The sequence below is a fragment of the Carcharodon carcharias genome, chromosome 9, assembly GCF_017639515.1.
Source record: "Carcharodon carcharias isolate sCarCar2 chromosome 9, sCarCar2.pri, whole genome shotgun sequence".
Classification (NCBI taxonomy): domain Eukaryota; kingdom Metazoa; phylum Chordata; class Chondrichthyes; order Lamniformes; family Lamnidae; genus Carcharodon; species Carcharodon carcharias.
The window spans coordinates 20,413,468-20,431,675 of record NC_054475.1 but is presented as its reverse complement, the minus strand read 5'-3'; the positions used below and the strand labels follow the sequence as shown (position 1 = coordinate 20,431,675).

General features: G+C 40.2%; 2 protein-coding genes across 8 annotated transcripts in view; one reads left to right on the top strand and one right to left on the bottom strand.

The window, feature by feature from the left end:
- The window catches only part of LOC121281841 (cleavage and polyadenylation specificity factor subunit 6-like), a 43,522-nt gene extending 38,884 nt beyond the window's left edge, over positions 1-4,638 (top strand). For 5 of the 7 annotated variants that reach the window (XR_005943964.1, XR_005943963.1, XR_005943962.1 and 2 more), the window contains one exon: positions 3,603-4,638. The gene's annotated coding sequence lies outside the window, so the exon portion shown is untranslated. The remainder of the gene's footprint in view (positions 1-3,602) is intronic. The other 2 variants (XR_005943961.1, XM_041194886.1) reach the window with 1 other exon arrangement.
- The window catches only part of LOC121282383 (acidic mammalian chitinase-like), a 41,716-nt gene continuing 28,114 nt past the window's right edge, over positions 4,607-18,208 (bottom strand). The window contains exons 7-13 of the mRNA XM_041196102.1: positions 16,563-16,687; positions 15,875-15,998; positions 15,572-15,754; positions 14,126-14,242; positions 10,955-11,108; positions 8,647-8,832; positions 4,607-4,695 (exon numbers count right to left, since the gene is read on the bottom strand). Of these exons, the coding sequence (XP_041052036.1) occupies positions 4,607-4,695; positions 8,647-8,832; positions 10,955-11,108; positions 14,126-14,242; positions 15,572-15,754; positions 15,875-15,998; positions 16,563-16,687 (978 nt within the window). The remainder of the gene's footprint in view (positions 4,696-8,646; positions 8,833-10,954; positions 11,109-14,125; positions 14,243-15,571; positions 15,755-15,874; positions 15,999-16,562; positions 16,688-18,208) is intronic.

Sequence of the window (18,208 nt, the reverse complement as noted above, 5' to 3'; positions counted from 1 at the left end):
CTAACTATTCTAATCCCATTTTCTAGCACTAGGCCCATAGCTTTGTATGGCATTGCAAGTGCACATCTAAATACTTATTAAATGTTATGAGGGTTTCTGCCTCTACCACCCTTTTCAGGCAGTAAGTTCCAGGTTCTCACCACCCTCTGGGTGAAAAAATGCTTCCTCATATCCCCTCTAAACCTCCTGCTCTTTACCTTAAATCTATGCCCTCTGGTTATTGATCCCTCCTCCAAGGGGAAAAGTTCCTGTCTACCCCATCTATGCCCCTCATAATTTTATACACCTCAATCATGTCCCCCCCCTCAATATCTGCTCAAGGGAAAATAACCCCAGTCTATCCAATCTTCCTCATAACTAAAACTCTCCAGCCTAGGCAACATCCTGGTAAATCTTCTCTGCACTCTCTCTGGTGCAATCACTTCCTTCCTATTCCAGAGCTGCTTGCAATACACTAGCTGTGGCCTGACCAGCGTTTTATACAGTTCCAGCATAACCTCCCTGCTCTTATATTCTATGCCTCGGCTAATAAAGGCAAGTATCCCATATGCCTTCTTAACCACCTTATCTACCTGTCCATGCTACCTTAAGGGACCGGAGGATGTGCACACCAAGGTCCTTCTGATCCTCTGTACTTCCTAGGGTCTTACCATTCATTGTGTGTTCCTGTGCCTTTTTTGTCCTGTCCAAGTGCATCACCTCACACTTATTCATATTAAATCCCATTTGCCACTGATCAGCCCACATGGCCAATCTGTCTATGTCCTCCTGTAATCTAAAGCTGTCCTCACTATTTACCCACCCCACCAATTTTCGTGTCATCCACTTAGCTGCATATTTAATGAATTAAGATGCTAGCTTTTCTAAATATAAAATCTCAGCTAAACCTTGCACAATTTCTGATGCTGGTTTCTTGTTAGACCAGTTGGTGAATTGCTGGATGTATTGGGCGTTGGTTTGGTTGGGGGTTGGGGGCGGGGGGGGGCGAGATAGGAACTTGTACTCCTGCCTTTCCCCACTGCTGCTTTGGCTGCAGTCATTAAAATCTTTTGGCTTTCTACAGTTTCAAGTTGCAGTATGAGAATATGCCAGTGGTTTATATTTAATTGCCAGCCATCACATCCCACAAAAATAGCAGTTGGAAAAGTTGCGTGCTCTGATTAAAGTTTTTTGGAAGAATTAAGCAAGCTCCAATTCCTTCCTTGATTTTTGTTTCCTAGTCCACCAGGTTGATACCAGTAACGTATGAGGAAGAATTGTGTTTTTTTCATATTGCCTAACTATTTACAGTGCCATCTAATGGCAGAACATCCTGTCCTTTTAAATTCAGTACACATACATTACTAACCCATAGGACCCATTGAAAATAAAGCACAAGGGAACATTGCTAAAGTAAATGGAATAGATTTGACTTGGGATGAGTTTGGGTGATTAGTCAGTGAAGTGATGAAGTCAGCTGCCTGATCAAGAGCAGAAGGCCCAATGAGTTTTGAAGCTGTATCCTCATTTGCATCTTGTTGATTTGCAGCTGTGACTGGCAGCTTGCCTAGTTAGTTGAGGGGCAGGATTTCTGCTGGTCATGGAAAAATCTAAATTGTGAATGCATCACTTAAGAGGGGTGTAATTTCACTCAGCAAATTGTCTGATGCAGGAATTAATTCACATGATTTCAAAGGCAAGAGCTTCCAGGTTCAGCCACACTGGTACTGGTTTTAATGGAGAAGGTGAGCGCAGGCAGAAAGTCCTCTTCCTCTTGGGTAACTAGTGTTCCTAAACACTCAGCAGCAAGCCTCGAATAATAAATACCTAAACCATTATCCCAAGGACATGGTGAGACGTTGAATGACTAGACATGGTGTCAAAACTTTTTATCTTCCACTCATCAGGACAAATGTAAGAGTGCCAAATTTCAGATGATCCCAACAATTTATACTATAGGAGAAAAAGGTGTTGATTGGATGACAAATCTACTAACTGAGGTTGCTTTGGAGAAAATGGGGATAGATAAGCTACATGCTGATCCATAGAGCTCAAATAAGCTGGAGCAGAGGCTGGTAGATAAACAAGCCCAGGAGACAGGTTTCAAAGGCATAGCCAGAAATTAGCTTTGCTGAGGAGGATGGAAATACTGATGAGAGCTCAGGGCCACTATAGGAAACTGCACTAATGTACAATAAGAATTATGATGGTATTGGGTGGCCTGCCTTAGAGTTGGTGCAGCATGTCTGAGAGTATGAAAGAGTTAGTTTGCAGCTTGTACAGCATTTTGTCTTGTGGTATTAGCACTTTAGTCTACTATGAATGTATTGTCACCAGAAGGCATCAAAATTATTGCCTGAGTGCAATGTCTGTGCCACCATGGCTCACATTTTTTCTGTCCAGTAAGAGTTTGGCAGAAATGCCATTTGTATAGAGGGTACTCTTGGCTTCTATTGATTAGCCTGTGACCTTTAAGTTTGTCTAACAATGGGGAGGATGGTGGACTGCTATAGTATAGATGCATCATAGTAGTTGCCAGGGAACTGAGCACACACCTGCATAATTCTGCCAGTGGTTATCATAAGGTACACATTAAGGGTGTAGTACCCTTTTCATGTGGTGGCATCCAATCAATGCTGCTTGTAGTTGGAACACGAGTGGCAGAAAATGCCACACCCTGTTGAATATAGATTCCCATAGGAACCTGATGCAAGTATTCGCCTTTGCAAAAATGTATCCATAACCAGTTAAATACATGTATTGGCTATGGACTGATATGAGACATGTCCCTAGTTGAAGCCTGAATGGAACTCGAGGCAGATAAGATGAAATTAGGGCCTCTGTTACCTTTACCATTACCATAGTTAGTTGCAAGTAGGCCTTAGTTGGCCGCACAGTTCTCTGATTGCTTGTCTTGAGAATAAAGGTTCCTGATGCTGCTCTTCTGAAAGCAGTGGTTAACTTGGGAGTCTATATACTCAAATGTATAGTCAATATATCTGTGAGCAGTGCGGCCTTCCTTGCTTGCTATGCTGCTTCTGCTCTTCCTCCATGCACAGGTGAGTGGTAAGGCTAATCCTGTGGTCAAAATTTTCCAATCCTCCCTGATGTAACTGGTGAAGGAAATCTTGATAAATGTAACATTAGCTCCTGAATTTCTAAAAAAAAATAAAGTAAATCATTTTTGGGAAGATTTCTAACAACTGCAGCTGAGTGCCCCTTTTAAATAGCCCTTCTAAATTTTATTTCCTGCTGATGCTGCTTAATATTGCTGGGCGAGTCCAGTATGTGTCTTAAGACCTTGTGCTCCTAGGCCACCTTTGTGAAGACCCTGAAGCATTAAATTTTCTACTGCAGCTTTTGGGGTATCCTTCCACCCACAACATGTCTTTCACCAGTGGTGGTGGTTAAAATCTCCCTCAATATTTCTAAACCAGAATTAGCACAACAAATGTAACTTGTTGTGCACTAGTTGTTCTTTTTTTGATGTCTGCTTGAAAACCCTCCCCATGGTATTTGAGTTTTATTAGTTGTAATTCCATATTAAGTTTAGCTACTCTTTCATAATGTTTGTTAAAGAATGAACAAGATCATTTGCTCCAACAAATTGATTTGCTTTGCAGGCTGACACTGGATACAGTTGAAAGCTATGCATTTTGACCTTCCTACTTAAATCTGATGGAAAACTCTGCATAAATGCTACCTGATCCTCAAATATTATTGAGTAAGATTCTAGAAAATTCATCAACTCCACATCACTCTTCAACCCTGGCTGGCTGCTCTCTATGCACAATATCTACTCCTGCAGTAGGACAGAATTATTGTATCCTGTGTTGTACCTGATTATCTCCATATATATCTGTAGGTGATGGCTTCCCCTGTGACCACCAGCCTCATTCCCAATCAGACATTTAACTAGCTCCTTTTTAAAGAAGTCTGAACCTGAGCAGAACTTGGTAAGAATTTGTTCTACTTTTGCATTACTTTTATGCTGGGAAGGAGGAAGAGTTTATTTTCTGTAGCTTCACTTTGAAGCTTTATAATTTGAAATCTATGGTCTCTTTCAGTTCTTTACTCAGTTTTGGGTCCAATAGACTTACACACAAATCATTCTGAACATTCCAGCACATTAATGTTCTTTTGAAAATATTGTGAGCAAAACTGCGCATTTCCAAATGGGATCTCACTAATGATCTATACAAGTAACTTTGCCATTTTCCCATAAACCAACAACAAATCTTTATCGTTCCCTACCTTTTATTGTTTGCACATTTACTGTTGCCTTGCATTTATTTCATTAAGAACACTGAAAACGGTAATTTGCAATAACTTTGGTAACGCCATTTTCTCTCATTTTGCACAGAGCACAATTGAAAGTAGATATGGAGTTCAGGATTCTGTATTTCAATATTTTGCTGTGTAAAGATTAACTCTGAATTGTTAGTTCAATAAAATCTTTTATTTTAAAGTTTCTTCAGAAATGGATGAAGTAATTTGGCTTCAATACGAAGATCAATATCAAAGATTGATTAAATATGCTATAGTTTAATATAATGTATAGTCTTACACCAGCTATGTGTCCACAAGGTTTGGAAAAATGTCTCTACTTCAAAAATCATGAAATTTCTCAGGTGTCAATTAAAAGGCGGTTTAACTTTTTACTGTCATATATTGTGTAGCGTTCTTTCCATACACTTTCAATGGCTGTATTGATTTCTGGTTAACCCAATAAGATACTGTTGCAAATAGCATTGTCACACTAATGCAAAAGCAAAATACTGTGGATCCTGGAAATTGGTGGGGGCGGGGGCAAGAGCAGGAAAAGATGAAAATACTCATAAGTCTGACTGTATCTGCAGAGAGAAAAAGAGCACGCATTCAAGAATGACTATCTCCACAAGGATACCACCTTCATCTATAATGCTTCATCTGTAATGTAGGAACAGATGAGCTTTCCAATGTTACAATCCTGATTTAAAAAATTCTTCTTTCTTATAATGCTTTTTTTAGGCTTTTAGACGTTTTTAATTACAATATACTGGGATAATCTCTAAACCACCCACGTCATTGCAGTGACTTTAAAATGTTTGACTCCCAAGGACCTATGCAACAAAGGTTTTCTAAATTTGGTCTTTGCAAAATATCCAGTAAATGACATGCTTATAATCATTATATACTTTCCTAAATGAATTCCTAGATAATGATTTTAAGTAAGCAAAGCCTATCATCTTTTGTAGCACCATTTAATTTATTCAGATGAGGAAAATTACTTGATTTCTGCTTTTTCACCATTGCAATTGGGTTTAAATTTTTGAAACTGAGTTAAGTATGAAAGCCATTTATGTAACAAAATGACCAATAAATCTGATACCACCTTTAGGATGCAATATATTTCAACAACATAGTTCACGCTGTATCACTAGATTTTGTATCATGCCACTCAAGCAAGCGCCCACATTAAAAAGACTAGTTTGTGAACAAAAGTTCACCAGTTTTGAACAAGAAAACACAATCCTGGTTCTGTGACAACACTCATTTTTGTATCAAAATCACATTAAAGCACTGTTTCAGGATCCGAGTACATCAGTCAGGCTAACACTGCGCTGCAACTGAGGGAATTCAGCATTGTGGGAGGTGCTGGGTTTTGGATAAGATAAACTGAAATACTGTATGCCGTTGGGGGATGTAGAAGTTCCCATGGCTGTATTCGAAGTGTACCCCATGCAATACCACCAGAAATAAATTATCTGGCCATTCATTTATTTCATGTTTGTGGAACCTTGCGGAATTGGCTATTGTGTTTGCCACAAAACAACTGTGATTGCAATTCAAGAGTCATTCATTGGCTTTGGCTACCCCGACGATGTGCGAAGTGTTATCTAAATATAAGTTTATTCTTGCATTAGCAAACTCTGCAGCAACCTATTTTTGTGGTGGGGGTTTTGGGGTGAGGGGGGCACCAAACATGGCAGTGCAATACATGCAACTCATTTGCAAACACTGAAGATGTCAAGTTTTTTATGGAGTCACTTGTAGAAATGAAGTATTGAGTTATGACCTGTATGGTATTTTATTATCTGCAAAGAGTTAAGTAATAAAACTGTTGTCAAGTTTGGAATGAATGAGATTTGATTTACAGACTGATCCCATAAAACCTCACTATTCCAGAATTTCTGAGCCAGATTTGTGAACTGATCTGCTACTTTTCCATTTTATCTGACTAAGCAAGTTTTGTTTTCACTGTTTCAGTATGATGAGTGGTTAAAGTAAAAATACTTCCTGGTGTGAATGAACACTGTCAATACTTTCTTAAAATATATCTTGAATTTCAAATTGATTTCTTATGTTTAATTATACTTTGTTGCTTGCTATTTATTATGTTGGTCATTTATAACCAAACTTCTCTTTAATGTACGACATATATATATTAAAACTTTAAATAATGAGCATTATCTGCTTATTTTGTAGAAATTAAGTTTTTATCTCCTGAGGGGGAAGAGAAGTGCACTGGAATTTAATCGAGGATTTTTTAACCAATGTATTCAAATCTTCTACAATTTGTGTGGTACTCTTGAAGTTTTAAAAACGTCACATCTGGAAATTAGATAGGGATAGATGACAAAATATGGAAAGAGAGATTAAAAGGTTGACCAAAACTTTGTTGAAAGTATGGGTTTTGAATGAGGGAAAGCATTTGAGAGGTTTTAGGAAGGTAAAGAATGTAAAACTGAGGCAGAGAAGGAATGGCGAAACAAAAAAAAATTGGTCAAAGTTGATAATCCAGCAGGTGCTGAAGGCAGGTTTTTAAAAAATCTTTTGTGGGATATAAGTGTTGCTGGCAAGGCCACAATTTCTTGCCCATTCCTATCCCCTTGAAAAGTTGATGGCGAGCTGCTTTCTTGAAATACTGCTGTTCACCTGGTGCAGGTACACCTACAGAGCTGATAGGAAGAGGATTACAGGTTTTTGGCCTGCTGACAGTAGAGGACTGGCAATACGGTTCCAAGTCAGGATGGTGTATGGATTGGAGGAGAATTTTCATGTGGTGGCTTTCCCATCCTCTACTGCCCTTGCCTTGGGGTTATGGGTTTGGAAGGTGCTGTTGAAAGAGTTGGCGAGTTGCTGCAGTGCATCTTGTAGATGGTGGAGAGAGTGAATGTTTAAGGTGGTGGATGGTGTGTCCTGGTTAGTGCCGAGCTGCTGTGTCCTGGATAGTGTCAAGCTTCTTAAACATTGTTGACAAGTGAAGTGTTTTCCATCACACTTCTGTTTTATGCCTTTATAGATGTGGACAGATTTTGGAAATCAGGAGGTGAGTTACTTGTTGCCAAATTCCCAGCCTGTGATTTTCTCTTGTAGCTATAGTATTTATGTTACTGGTCCAGTCGATTTCTGGTCAATGGTAACCTCTAGGATGTTGATGGTAGGGGCCTCGGAGATAGTAATGCCATTGAATGTCAAGCAGAGATTGTTACATCCTGGTTGGATATTATTGTTTTGCACTTGTCTGAATGTTACTTATCATTTTTCAGCCCAAGTCCGAATGTTGCCTAGGTCTTGCTGCATACGGGCACAGACTGCTTCAGCATCTCAGGAGTCACAAATGGTGCTGAACTCCGTGCTGTTATCAGTAAAAATCCACACTTTTGACCTTATGGAAGGAAGGTCATTGATGAAGCAGCTGAAGATGGTTGGGTGTAAGACACTACACTGAAGAATTCCTGCAGTAATGCCCTAGGGCAGAGATGATTGGCCATCAGCAACCACAAACTTCCTTTGCGCTAGGTATGACTCTAACCAGTGGGGAGTTTTCTACCTGATTCCCATTGACTTCAATTTAACTGGCGCTCCTTGATGCCAAATTGGTCAAATGCTGCCCTGATATCAAGGGCAGGCACTCTCTTCTCACCTCCTTGAATTCAACTCCCTTGTCCGTTTTTGAGCCAAAGCTGTAATGGGGCCAGAAGCCGAGTGGCCCTGGCAGAATCCAAACAGCATTGTTAGGGTGGAGAGAAAAGGTGCATGAATTTTATGATAGGATGTTAAATTTAGTAGCTGAATGCAATGGAGTCAATGTTGGTCGCCAGGAACATCACGTCATTTTATGGTGGACCAAGATTGAGATGGATATCTTTTGGAAATTCTAAATTTAAACAGTGATGTTATAGCACAAACAAAATAGTCAATGAGTCTTCTTTTAGTGGTATCTAGTAAAATAAGTTAAACATTACAGTCCTTAAGTTCTTTTATTGCAATTCAATGTGGACTTGTCCTTCATAAAGTTGTCTTAACATTTACATAAATTATTATAGACACTTCCCTTAGGACATCTCCCTATGTTGGTTTCCTTATTGGAGCAGTGGTAAAATTTGTTTGGTCTGCCTGGAATTGGATAGGTACCATCAAGATTCTTATTGCAAAAAGTGACATCAAAGTCAGAAAACATTGGTGCATTGTCACAGTTTCTGCTGATTGCATTATAGAGTTGATCAGAGTGACACTGCTTTATCCATTTTTCACCACCAGTGCATTTATAATAGATGGGAACTGGAATCGCATAGTTACCATCAGGTTTGCCATTGCAAAAGTTGCCGGCTGCTAAATTGATTGCCGGAAATAAACTATGTGGCCAGACGCATTTGTCTCTAATAACGTTATAGGAAGTACCCTTGGAACAGGTCTCTATGTCGGTGCTTTTGTCGGTGCATCGATAAAAGCTGTCCACAGCACATGGAACTGGATAGTTACCATTAACTTTGTCATGGCAGAATTCCAGATCAGGGCATACAGTGGAAGACTGTGAATTTGATGGTGAATTATCTGAAGTAGAGCTTGGTAATGGAGTTGTTGAGGCTGAAAGAAGAAACACCAATATGTTTAAGTTTACAAGAAGGTAGCGTTTATGATGTGTAAATAACAAAGTCTCAAGGCTTCAAATTATTGTTTGGGTTTTGCCATCAATAACAGCAAATTAAATTTATAGAGTGCCGTTTAAATAGTAAAACATCCCAAGGTGCTTCACAGGAGAGTGAACCGAGCTGCATAGAGGGATATTCAGACTGGTGATCAAAAGTTCTGTCAGAGGTAGCTTTTAAGGGGTGACTTAAAGGAGGCAGTGAGGTGGAGAAACTTACTTTAATTTTCAATGAAATGACAAGTCTTATTTCTTATTTTTACACACTTAAGTATTTTATCAAACCATTTTGTCTCATCCCAAACTCAGAAGAACATTTTTATTTCATATGTGTGACATTTCTCTATTCTCATAGCTTGTAAGAATAATCACCAAATCAGTACCAGATTAGAGGCAGTTCTGCATTGTGAGCCCACATCCACTAGAAACTGGATTGAGACTCCCCACAATCATTTCATTTAGGAGCTTTATAGGGAACAGGCAGGAGAGACTTTAACCTGGTCAGCCTGTGCTTTTTAATTTCTGTTTTTTCACCAGCAAAGAATGATGGGCTAGATGGCCACTTCCTGTGCTGTAAAATCTATGGTATGACTCTGCCCTTGGCTAATTGACCACTCCGTTTTTCTTATTCATTCACAGATGTGAGCATTATTGGCAGTTGCCTTCAAGAAGGTGGCGTGAATTGTCCTATTGATCACTGAGTAGCTTGCCAAACCACTTCAGAGACAATTTATAGTTGGCCACAATTTAGGCCAGACCAGGTAAATATGGCAAATTTCCAACAGTGAACCAGATGGGGTTTCGACAGCAATCTGATAATTACATACTCTCCGTTACTGACACTAGCTTTTTATCCTTGATTCTTATTTAATTAACTGAATTTAAATGATCCAGCTATCATAGTTATATTTGAACTTGTGTTTCCAAAGCATTAATCTATCCTGCTGGATTACAATTAACAACCCAAAAGTAAAATACTGCGGATGTTGGAATTCTGAAATTAAAAAAAATACTGGAAATACTCAGCAGATTAGGCAGCATCTGTGGGGAGAGAAACAGGATTAATGTTTCGGGTCTTAAGAATTAGGAGAAGTAATTTACTGCCATCTAGAAGGACAAGGGCAGCAGATAGATGGGAATACCACCACCTGGAAGTTCCCCTCCAAGTCACTCACCATCCTGACTTGGAAATATCTCACAGTTCCTTAATTGTCACTGGGTCAAAATCCTGGAACTCCCTCCCTAACAGCACTGTGGGTGCACCTACACTACATGGACTGCAGCGGTTCAAGAAGGCAGCTCACCACCACCTTCTCAAGGGCAATTCGAGATGGGCAATAAATGCAGGCACAGCCACCGAAGCCCATGTCCCATGAATGAATAAAAAAAACCAATTCATTAATAAAGCAGAAATAGAAATAAGTAATTCTAGGCAGGCAAGAATGTGTGTCTTTAAAGATAGTGCAATTCAAGCTGATTGAAAAAATGAAAGACTAGGAAATACAAAACAAGTTACGAGAAATAGGATCAAGTAAATAAAAAGGAAAAGCTAATCAAATAAATGGCAGAAAAGTAAGAGTAGTTTGGAATTAGCCTGTGGGATGCCAGTGATACCTTAGAAGACAAAGGAACATTAACTTTATTTGTTACTAATAATGTGCAGAATGAGTTCAATTAAAAGGGAAAGTTCATAGAAAATGACAACAAAAGAATAAAATAGTTTCTAAATGCATGTGCGAGGGGCAGAGGAGAAGAAGCAAAAGTATTTGACGTATTTACAATATAACATTATTTTGTATTTGCAGCATAAGTAATGCTGGCTCTCAAAATGTGAATGCTTCAGAATTTATTCTGCTGTTGGTGTTCTTCTATGAGTGATCAGTCCATGCAAAGGCTTATAACTTTATGAAATGTTCAGTGTTTCAAAAATGTCCATATAGTCGGGATCATGAAAATAGTCATGATTATAGAATAAAGCAAGGAAATGGCTCAGTGTGCAATATTCCAAAATAATAAATACTTTTCTGGTTCTGAAAAGCAATAATTAATGTAATTAATTACCTGATGAACTTTCTTCAGCTTTAGAATTTAAACAAAGCTTCAGCTTGTTAATAAGGGGTGATTTTCCTTGGTTACAGAAAGTACCTTTGGAATCATCCATGTCGATGGTCCAAACCATTGCACCACCAAAGCTATTATTTTTCAACCATTCCACCTATATAAAAATAATTTGAAACATTCTTTTAACCTTAATGGTCTCCTGTATTATGGACCAGTAGGCCATTGTTACTGCATGATGTGGAAAATTGTCCAGGTACGTCCTATACACAAAAAGTAGGGCAAATCCAACCCAGCCAATTACTGCCCCATCAGCCTAGTCTCCATCATCAGTAAATTATGTAAAGGGTCTTTAATAGTGCTATCAAGTGACACTTACTACGCCTGCTTACTGATTCTTAGTTTGGGTTCTGGCAGGGTCACTCATTACAGACTTGATTCAAGGACAAAACATGGACAAAAGAGCTGAATTCCCAAGGTGAGGTGAGAGCAACTGCCCTGACATCAAGGCCACATTTGACAAAGTGTGGCATCAAGAAGCCCTAGCAAAACTGGAGTCAATGAGAATCAGTGGAAAAACTCTCCGCTGGTTGGAGTCATACCTAGCACAAAGGAAGATGTTTGTGATTGTTGGAGATCAATCATCTCAGTTCCAGGACATCACTGCAAGAATTTCTCAGGGTAGTGCCTCAGGGTCCACTATCTTCAGCTGCTTCATCAATGACCTTATCATCATAAGGTCAGAAGTGGGATGTTCGCTGATGATTGCATAATGTTCAGCACCATTTGCGTCTCATCACACGCTGAAGCAGTCCATATCCAAATGCAGCAAGACCTGAGTAATATCCCGGCTTGGGTTGATAGGTGGCAAGTAACATCCGTGCCACACAAGTGTCAGGCAATGACCATCTCCAACATGAATCTAACCATCGCACCTTGATATTCAATGGCATTACCATCGTTGAATCCCCCACTATCAACCTCCTGGGGGTTACCATTGACCAGAAATTGAACTGGACTAGCCATATAAACACTGGCTACAAGAGCAGGTCAGAGGCTAGGAATCCTGTGGTGAGTAACTCACCTCCTGACTCCCCAAAGCTTGTCCACCATTTCCAAGGCACAAGTACATCAGTATGATGGAATACCCTCCACTTACCTGGATGAGTGCAGCTCCCAAAGCCCTCAAGGAGCTTTACACCATCCTGGACAAAGCAACCCGCTTGATTGGCACCCCATCCATAAACATTCACTCCCTCTCCCACCAATGCACAATGGCAGCAGTGTGTACCATCCACAAGATACAGTGCAGGAACTCACCAAGACTTCTTAAGCAGAATTTTAAAAACCTGCAACCTCCACCACTGAGGAGGACGAGGCAGCTGATGCATGGGAACTTGGAAGTTGCCCTTCAAGCCACTCACCATCTTGACTTGGAAATATATCGCCGCTCCTTCATTGTCGCTGGGTCAAAATCCTGGAACTCTCTCCCCAGCAGCACTATGGGTATACCTACTCCACAGGGGACTGCAGCAGTTCAAGAAGGCAGTTCATCACCACCTTCTCAAAGGCAATTAGGGATGAGCAATAAATGCTGGTCTAGCCAGTGACACCCACATCCCATGAATGAATGGAAAAAACATTGTACATAGTTAAACTGCTAGTCTTCAACTACATTGTGGTGAAAATTAGCGTAATGCTTAATAATACCACATAATAAGTACACTGCCTCTCATGGAACCAAGTCCTATAAATCAGTATGGTTTCAGCATTCAACCATGCAGCAATTGGGTGATACATGCTTGGTGTTCCTGAGTATTTAAACAGAAAAACAAAGCCAAAAGTTCTATTGCATTGAGTGATCCTTTGTGAAAAGTACTAATATGCGTGTGGATATTAGGAACAACTGAGTAGGAGTAGGCATTCAACCTCTCCAGCTTGTTCTATCAATTGAATGCTGTTTTTTATTCTTTCACTGGATGTGGGCGTCACTAGCTAGGCCAACATTTTTATTGCCAATTCCTATTGCCCTTGAGAAGGTGGTGGTGAGCTGCCTTCTTAACTGCTGCAGTCTATGTGGCGTGGGCACACCCATAGTGCTGTTAAGATCTTGATCCAGTGACAGTGAAGGAATAATGAATGATATGATTCCAAGTCAAGATGGTGAGTGGCTTGGTGGGGAACTTGCAAGTGATGGTGTTCCCATGCATCTGCTGCCCTTGCCCTTCTAGTGATAGAGGTTGCAGGTGTGGCAGATGCTGTCAAAGGAGCCTTGGTGAGTTCCTGCAGTGCATCTTGTAGATCGTAGAAACTGCTGCCACTGTGTGTTGGTGGAGGAGGGCGTGGATGTTTAAGGTGGTGAATAGGGTGTCAATCAAGTGGGCTGTGTTGTTCTGGATGGTGTCAAGCTTCTTGAATGTTATTGGAGCTACACTCCCAGGCAAGTGGAGATTATTCCATCACACTCCTGACTTGTTTCTTGGCAATGGTGGACAGGCTTTGGGGAGTCAGGAGGCAATTCTCTGTAGAATTTCCAGCCTCTCACCTGCTCTTGTAGCCACAGTATTTATATGGCCAGTCCAGCACAGTTTCTGGCCAATGGTAATCTCCAGGATGTTGATAGTGGGGGATTCAGTGATGATAATGCCACTGAATGTCAAGGGGAGATGGTTGGATTCTGCCTTGTTGGAGATGGTTATTGCCTGGCACTTGTTTGAATGTTACTTGCCACTTATCAGCCCAAGCCTGCATGTTGACCAGGTCTTGCTGCAAGGACTGCTTCAGCACCTGCTGTCTAGGCTTACTCTTCATGTAAGGGCACTTGGTCAGTATGAGTGTTACTGACAGAGTCTTTAGGAATGGATGGGATGCTAAGGGATTGGGAGTTTCCAAATAGCAAATTGTTTACTATCTCTGCAAAGAAAAGCTCTCAGACCAACCTTACAGAAAATGTAAGTTATTAAGCACAATTAAAAAGAGAATGTAGTTACAAATGTGTTTGCAAAGAAAATGTTATCAAATTAAAGCTATGGGTTTGTTGTCATGTTAGCAATTTAATGAAAACTATATCTAAGACAACAGTGAAACCAGCCTCATACACTGTACAGTCCAGATTAATATATTATGTACAAGCAGTTATGTAAACATAGAAGAAAATGACTATAAAATACATACTTTCTTCTCATAACTCTTCAAATTGTCATAAGTAACCCACTCATCATCTTTGTATGCATATGGAACTTCCTGCTCCTCCATCCACTCTTTATTGGCTCCTTTCAAAAAGTCACATATCTGTTAACAAAAATGTGTGCATTTTACTACTATGCCAAAAGTATTTCATGGCAGTAAAGCACTTAGTGACATCCTGAAGTTGTGAAAGTTGTTATATCAATGCAAGTTGTATTCTCTTGGGTATTGAAGATTATGATTAGCCAAGGTGTTCAAAGCATTACAAGAATATAATAGGGTGGATGAGCCATGTACTTGGATCCCCAAGTATCTTTGGCCCTCCATTTTTTCTAGATTTTAATCATTTCGTAAGTACTCTGTTCAATCCTTTTTAGGTATAAATTGAGTGACCTCACATTTGCCAAAATTGAAATCTATAGCTCTGCCCATTCAATTGTTCTATCAAAATCTCTTTGTGATGTTATGCTTCCATAAATACTGCTTACAATGCCTCCTATTTTTGTGTCCTCTGCAAATTTACAAACGTGGCTTTCTATCCCATTATCCAAGTCATCAATAAATATGGTGGATAGCTGAGGCCCAACACAGATCCTTGTGGAACACCACTAGTCACATCCTGATAATTAGAGTACAAATGGTCAAATTCAGTAACTGTTTACAAATTTAGTTCTAGTTAATCACAGTTTCACTAGGATGCTTCCATTTATTGCATATGATGGGATAAATTTGCTTCCTTATAACTTTCTGCTGCTTTCTCTCACTGTGGAGTGTGACGGAGAAGGAGTGGCTGACAACTGACATCTGCATTCTGCTCTGGACTAATGGAGGTTCAGAAAGTACAATGGGCAGGCAGGAGGAATAGAACAGAGGATGGAGGGGCAAATCCTTTGTTTACGTACACAAAAAATTTTTTTTAAACAGCTTGCTTACAAATGAAGAATATTTTATGAGCGTTGATGTAATTGGTTTGGGAACAGGGAAAGAAATGTGGGCTTTTAGATTGTTTAAGTATTTTAACCAGGCACTTACTCTGGCACATGGTATATTCTTACTGTAATTTTCATTAAAGAGAAACATAGAATGCAATTATGATAAATATGTAACATTTCTCTTAGGGGTTTAGTATTTTGATAACTGGTGATGATGGCAGATTCTTTGCAGGCAAAGATCATCGGAAGGCTTGTTATTATAGTTGGCATGAGCTTGGCTTACTGAAGAGACCAATTCTTCTTCTACAGGCTCTTGAGAAGTTGGGGCACAGGAAGTCCAGGTTTGAAGAGGCTCTGGTACAAACAGTCTCCTTCAACTGGTAATTAATGAGGGTTATGGTAACTGGTAATATGGTGAATTAATATGTGCTACAGTTCCTTTTTGTAAATGTAGCAATGCAAGGTATTGACATCATTTGTTGTATAAAGTATTAAGCCATACCTCATAGTATGCCAAAATTCCAGCTGCTTTAGTACAATTTCCTGGTGCTGCGGGACCGCATGCTGCAGCACCAGGCTTGGTGTCAGGCAAACAGAGTGTAAAAGTACGACCATAAGTTGGAAATCCAACCAACAGTTTTTCTGCAGGGGCACCATTTTCTTTCCAGTATTTTGTAGCAAACTCCTACAATGAAGACATTTTATTTGATTTAACTTCATAAATTTGCATTCGTAATTCAAGAGATCTTGAGAAAAATTAAAAATGGAAAGGTGAAAAAGTAATACTTTTAATTTTTATACATACTACATTAAAGTATTTATCATCTTTATAGTCAGTGGAGCTCTTGTACAAGGGGCTATTAGGTCCGGTTTTAGGATCCCATGGACCATGGAATTCATAAGTCATCACACCGATAAAATCCAAATGCCTGTGCAAAACAAAAATAATGTGTTGGGGATTGTACAGAAGGAAATATCTACTACATACATTGATCTACCCACAGGTGAACACTGATGAGGAATAGCAATGATTATCTTCTTTCCTGCTCCCTCTATCTATGTAATTGATTTTCCAACTTTCATAATTTATATGATCATGAGAATTTTAAGGAACAGGAAAGGGTCAGTATATCCATTAAGTCTGTCTTTTTGTCAGCAATCCAACCTACACTCCTGGCTTCTGGCTATATCTTTCAAGCCTTCCTTCTATAAAAGTGAATCTAATTGTTCCTTAAACCCATTTATACTCCTGCTTAAATGACCTTGTCTGATGATTTAATCTACTACATTTTCCCCTTAGGTCCTGAAGTTTTGTCTGACTTTTGTGTCCCGTCCTTCATGTTTGAAACATTGCATTCAGTACTGGAGTTAAGTGGCCCTTATTCAATGTCTCGGTTATTGCTGTTAGGCATATAGTTAATATATTTAAGGTACGATGTAATGAAAACAGTAGCAGTTGCAAAATGTACTTGACATAAATAGCTTGTACATACTCAGAAATCTTTTCTATTTCGTAGCCTGCTTGAATGTTTCTTATGCCAGATGCCACTGCAGCTGAAAGCAGCAGTCTTGGTTTGTTGCTTTCATTGGATTCCTTCTTAAACTCTTCTAGAGTTTCCTATTTGTGAACAAATAACAATACGTTTGACAAGAGGATTGTAACAGTGGAACATTAGATGCTACGGAATGCTAATGTATAAATTTTTAAAAAATGTTCTTTGAAATGTTGCATTTTCTCCTTTTCCCTCTGGATTACATCATCCCTGGGAGAAGAAAGGGCAGGTGATCTTCTTTCAGGTATCTGTCAAAAAAATGCTTCTGCCTAGATGCATGATAAAGCTCGCAAGTGCATTTTGAATTTTGCCCTCTTAGTGGGAAGAAGTGCCTGGCCTGAATTGAGCATTCCTTCATATTTGTATGACTGAGGTTTGTAATTCCTCATGTGCTCCCCAAATGCCTCAATTAAATTGTCCTTCATCTGTCTGAGCTCCAGGGAGTGCAACCAAAGTTTATGTAACCTGTCCTTATAATTAAACTTGTTCGGTCCCTGTATTATGCTGGTGAATCTGCACTGTACTCCATCGAAGATCGATGTATCTTTCCTGAAGTGTACTCTAAAAACTGATTGCAGTTCTCAAATGAAGTGTGACCCAGGCTTTGGCTGAAATTTTCTGTCCCTGTGGGTGTGAGTGGACAATATGCCAAGAATGCCAAAAATCAGTTTCATGATGTCGCGAAACCAGTTTGCAATCGTATGCTCCACCTGTCAATGGCAGCCGGGTTTCCCGCCGCCAGACATTGGGAACGTTATTTTAATACATCGGCATATAATTATAATCCCTGCTTGCCGGAATCATGCCCCCATGCTGGGATCGTCTGGCCTCTAGCTTATCTGCCCACTCAAGCAATGCAGAAGCATGAAAGTGCCACCAAATGCTCCGGAACTTTTCACCCCTTGGGCACAGACTGCAAACTAATGAGCGTTTTAGTGGACTGGAGAACAATTGGACGATTGGGGAAGTTGTATAATCTCCTTGCGAAAGCTGGCAATGGTGCAGTCACTGGTGGAGGCACTCACAGCCCCTTGCAATGTCTGCATTTTATAGTCATTCAGGTTTGGGCCAATCTCCTCCATGGGTTCAAGCTAACAGCGCAGCCTTGCAGTGCGGGTTGGGAGAATGTCTGCGCCTGAGCTGAGAGCACAGCATTCAGTCCAATGGGTGAAGCTGCTGCCAATCGATCAGGTGGAGTGGGGTGGAGGAATGTGGTGTTTCGGGCAGTCATGCAACACACTAATCTCTGGCCATCCAAGTGGAGCACGCTCTGGCACGCGTTAGGGGGCCTTCAGATTTAACCAAGAGAGGTTATTAGTACACACATACTAACCTATGTGTCTCTCTCTTTCATCCTGCAGGAGGAGAAGCATGGAGCCTGGTGACCTAGCTGTATGCCTTGTGATGTACAGAGAGTGGAGACGATGGAGAAGAGAGAGACAGAGGCACCTGGCTGCGCAGAGGGCGAAGCAGCATCCTCAAGAAGAAGGGGCAGCTGGGGCTCCTGCTCACGCCTCTGAAGAGCCACAGCGAGCCATTGCAGGTCAACGCCTAGCTAGATCCAGAGTCTATAAACGGCGCTTGTC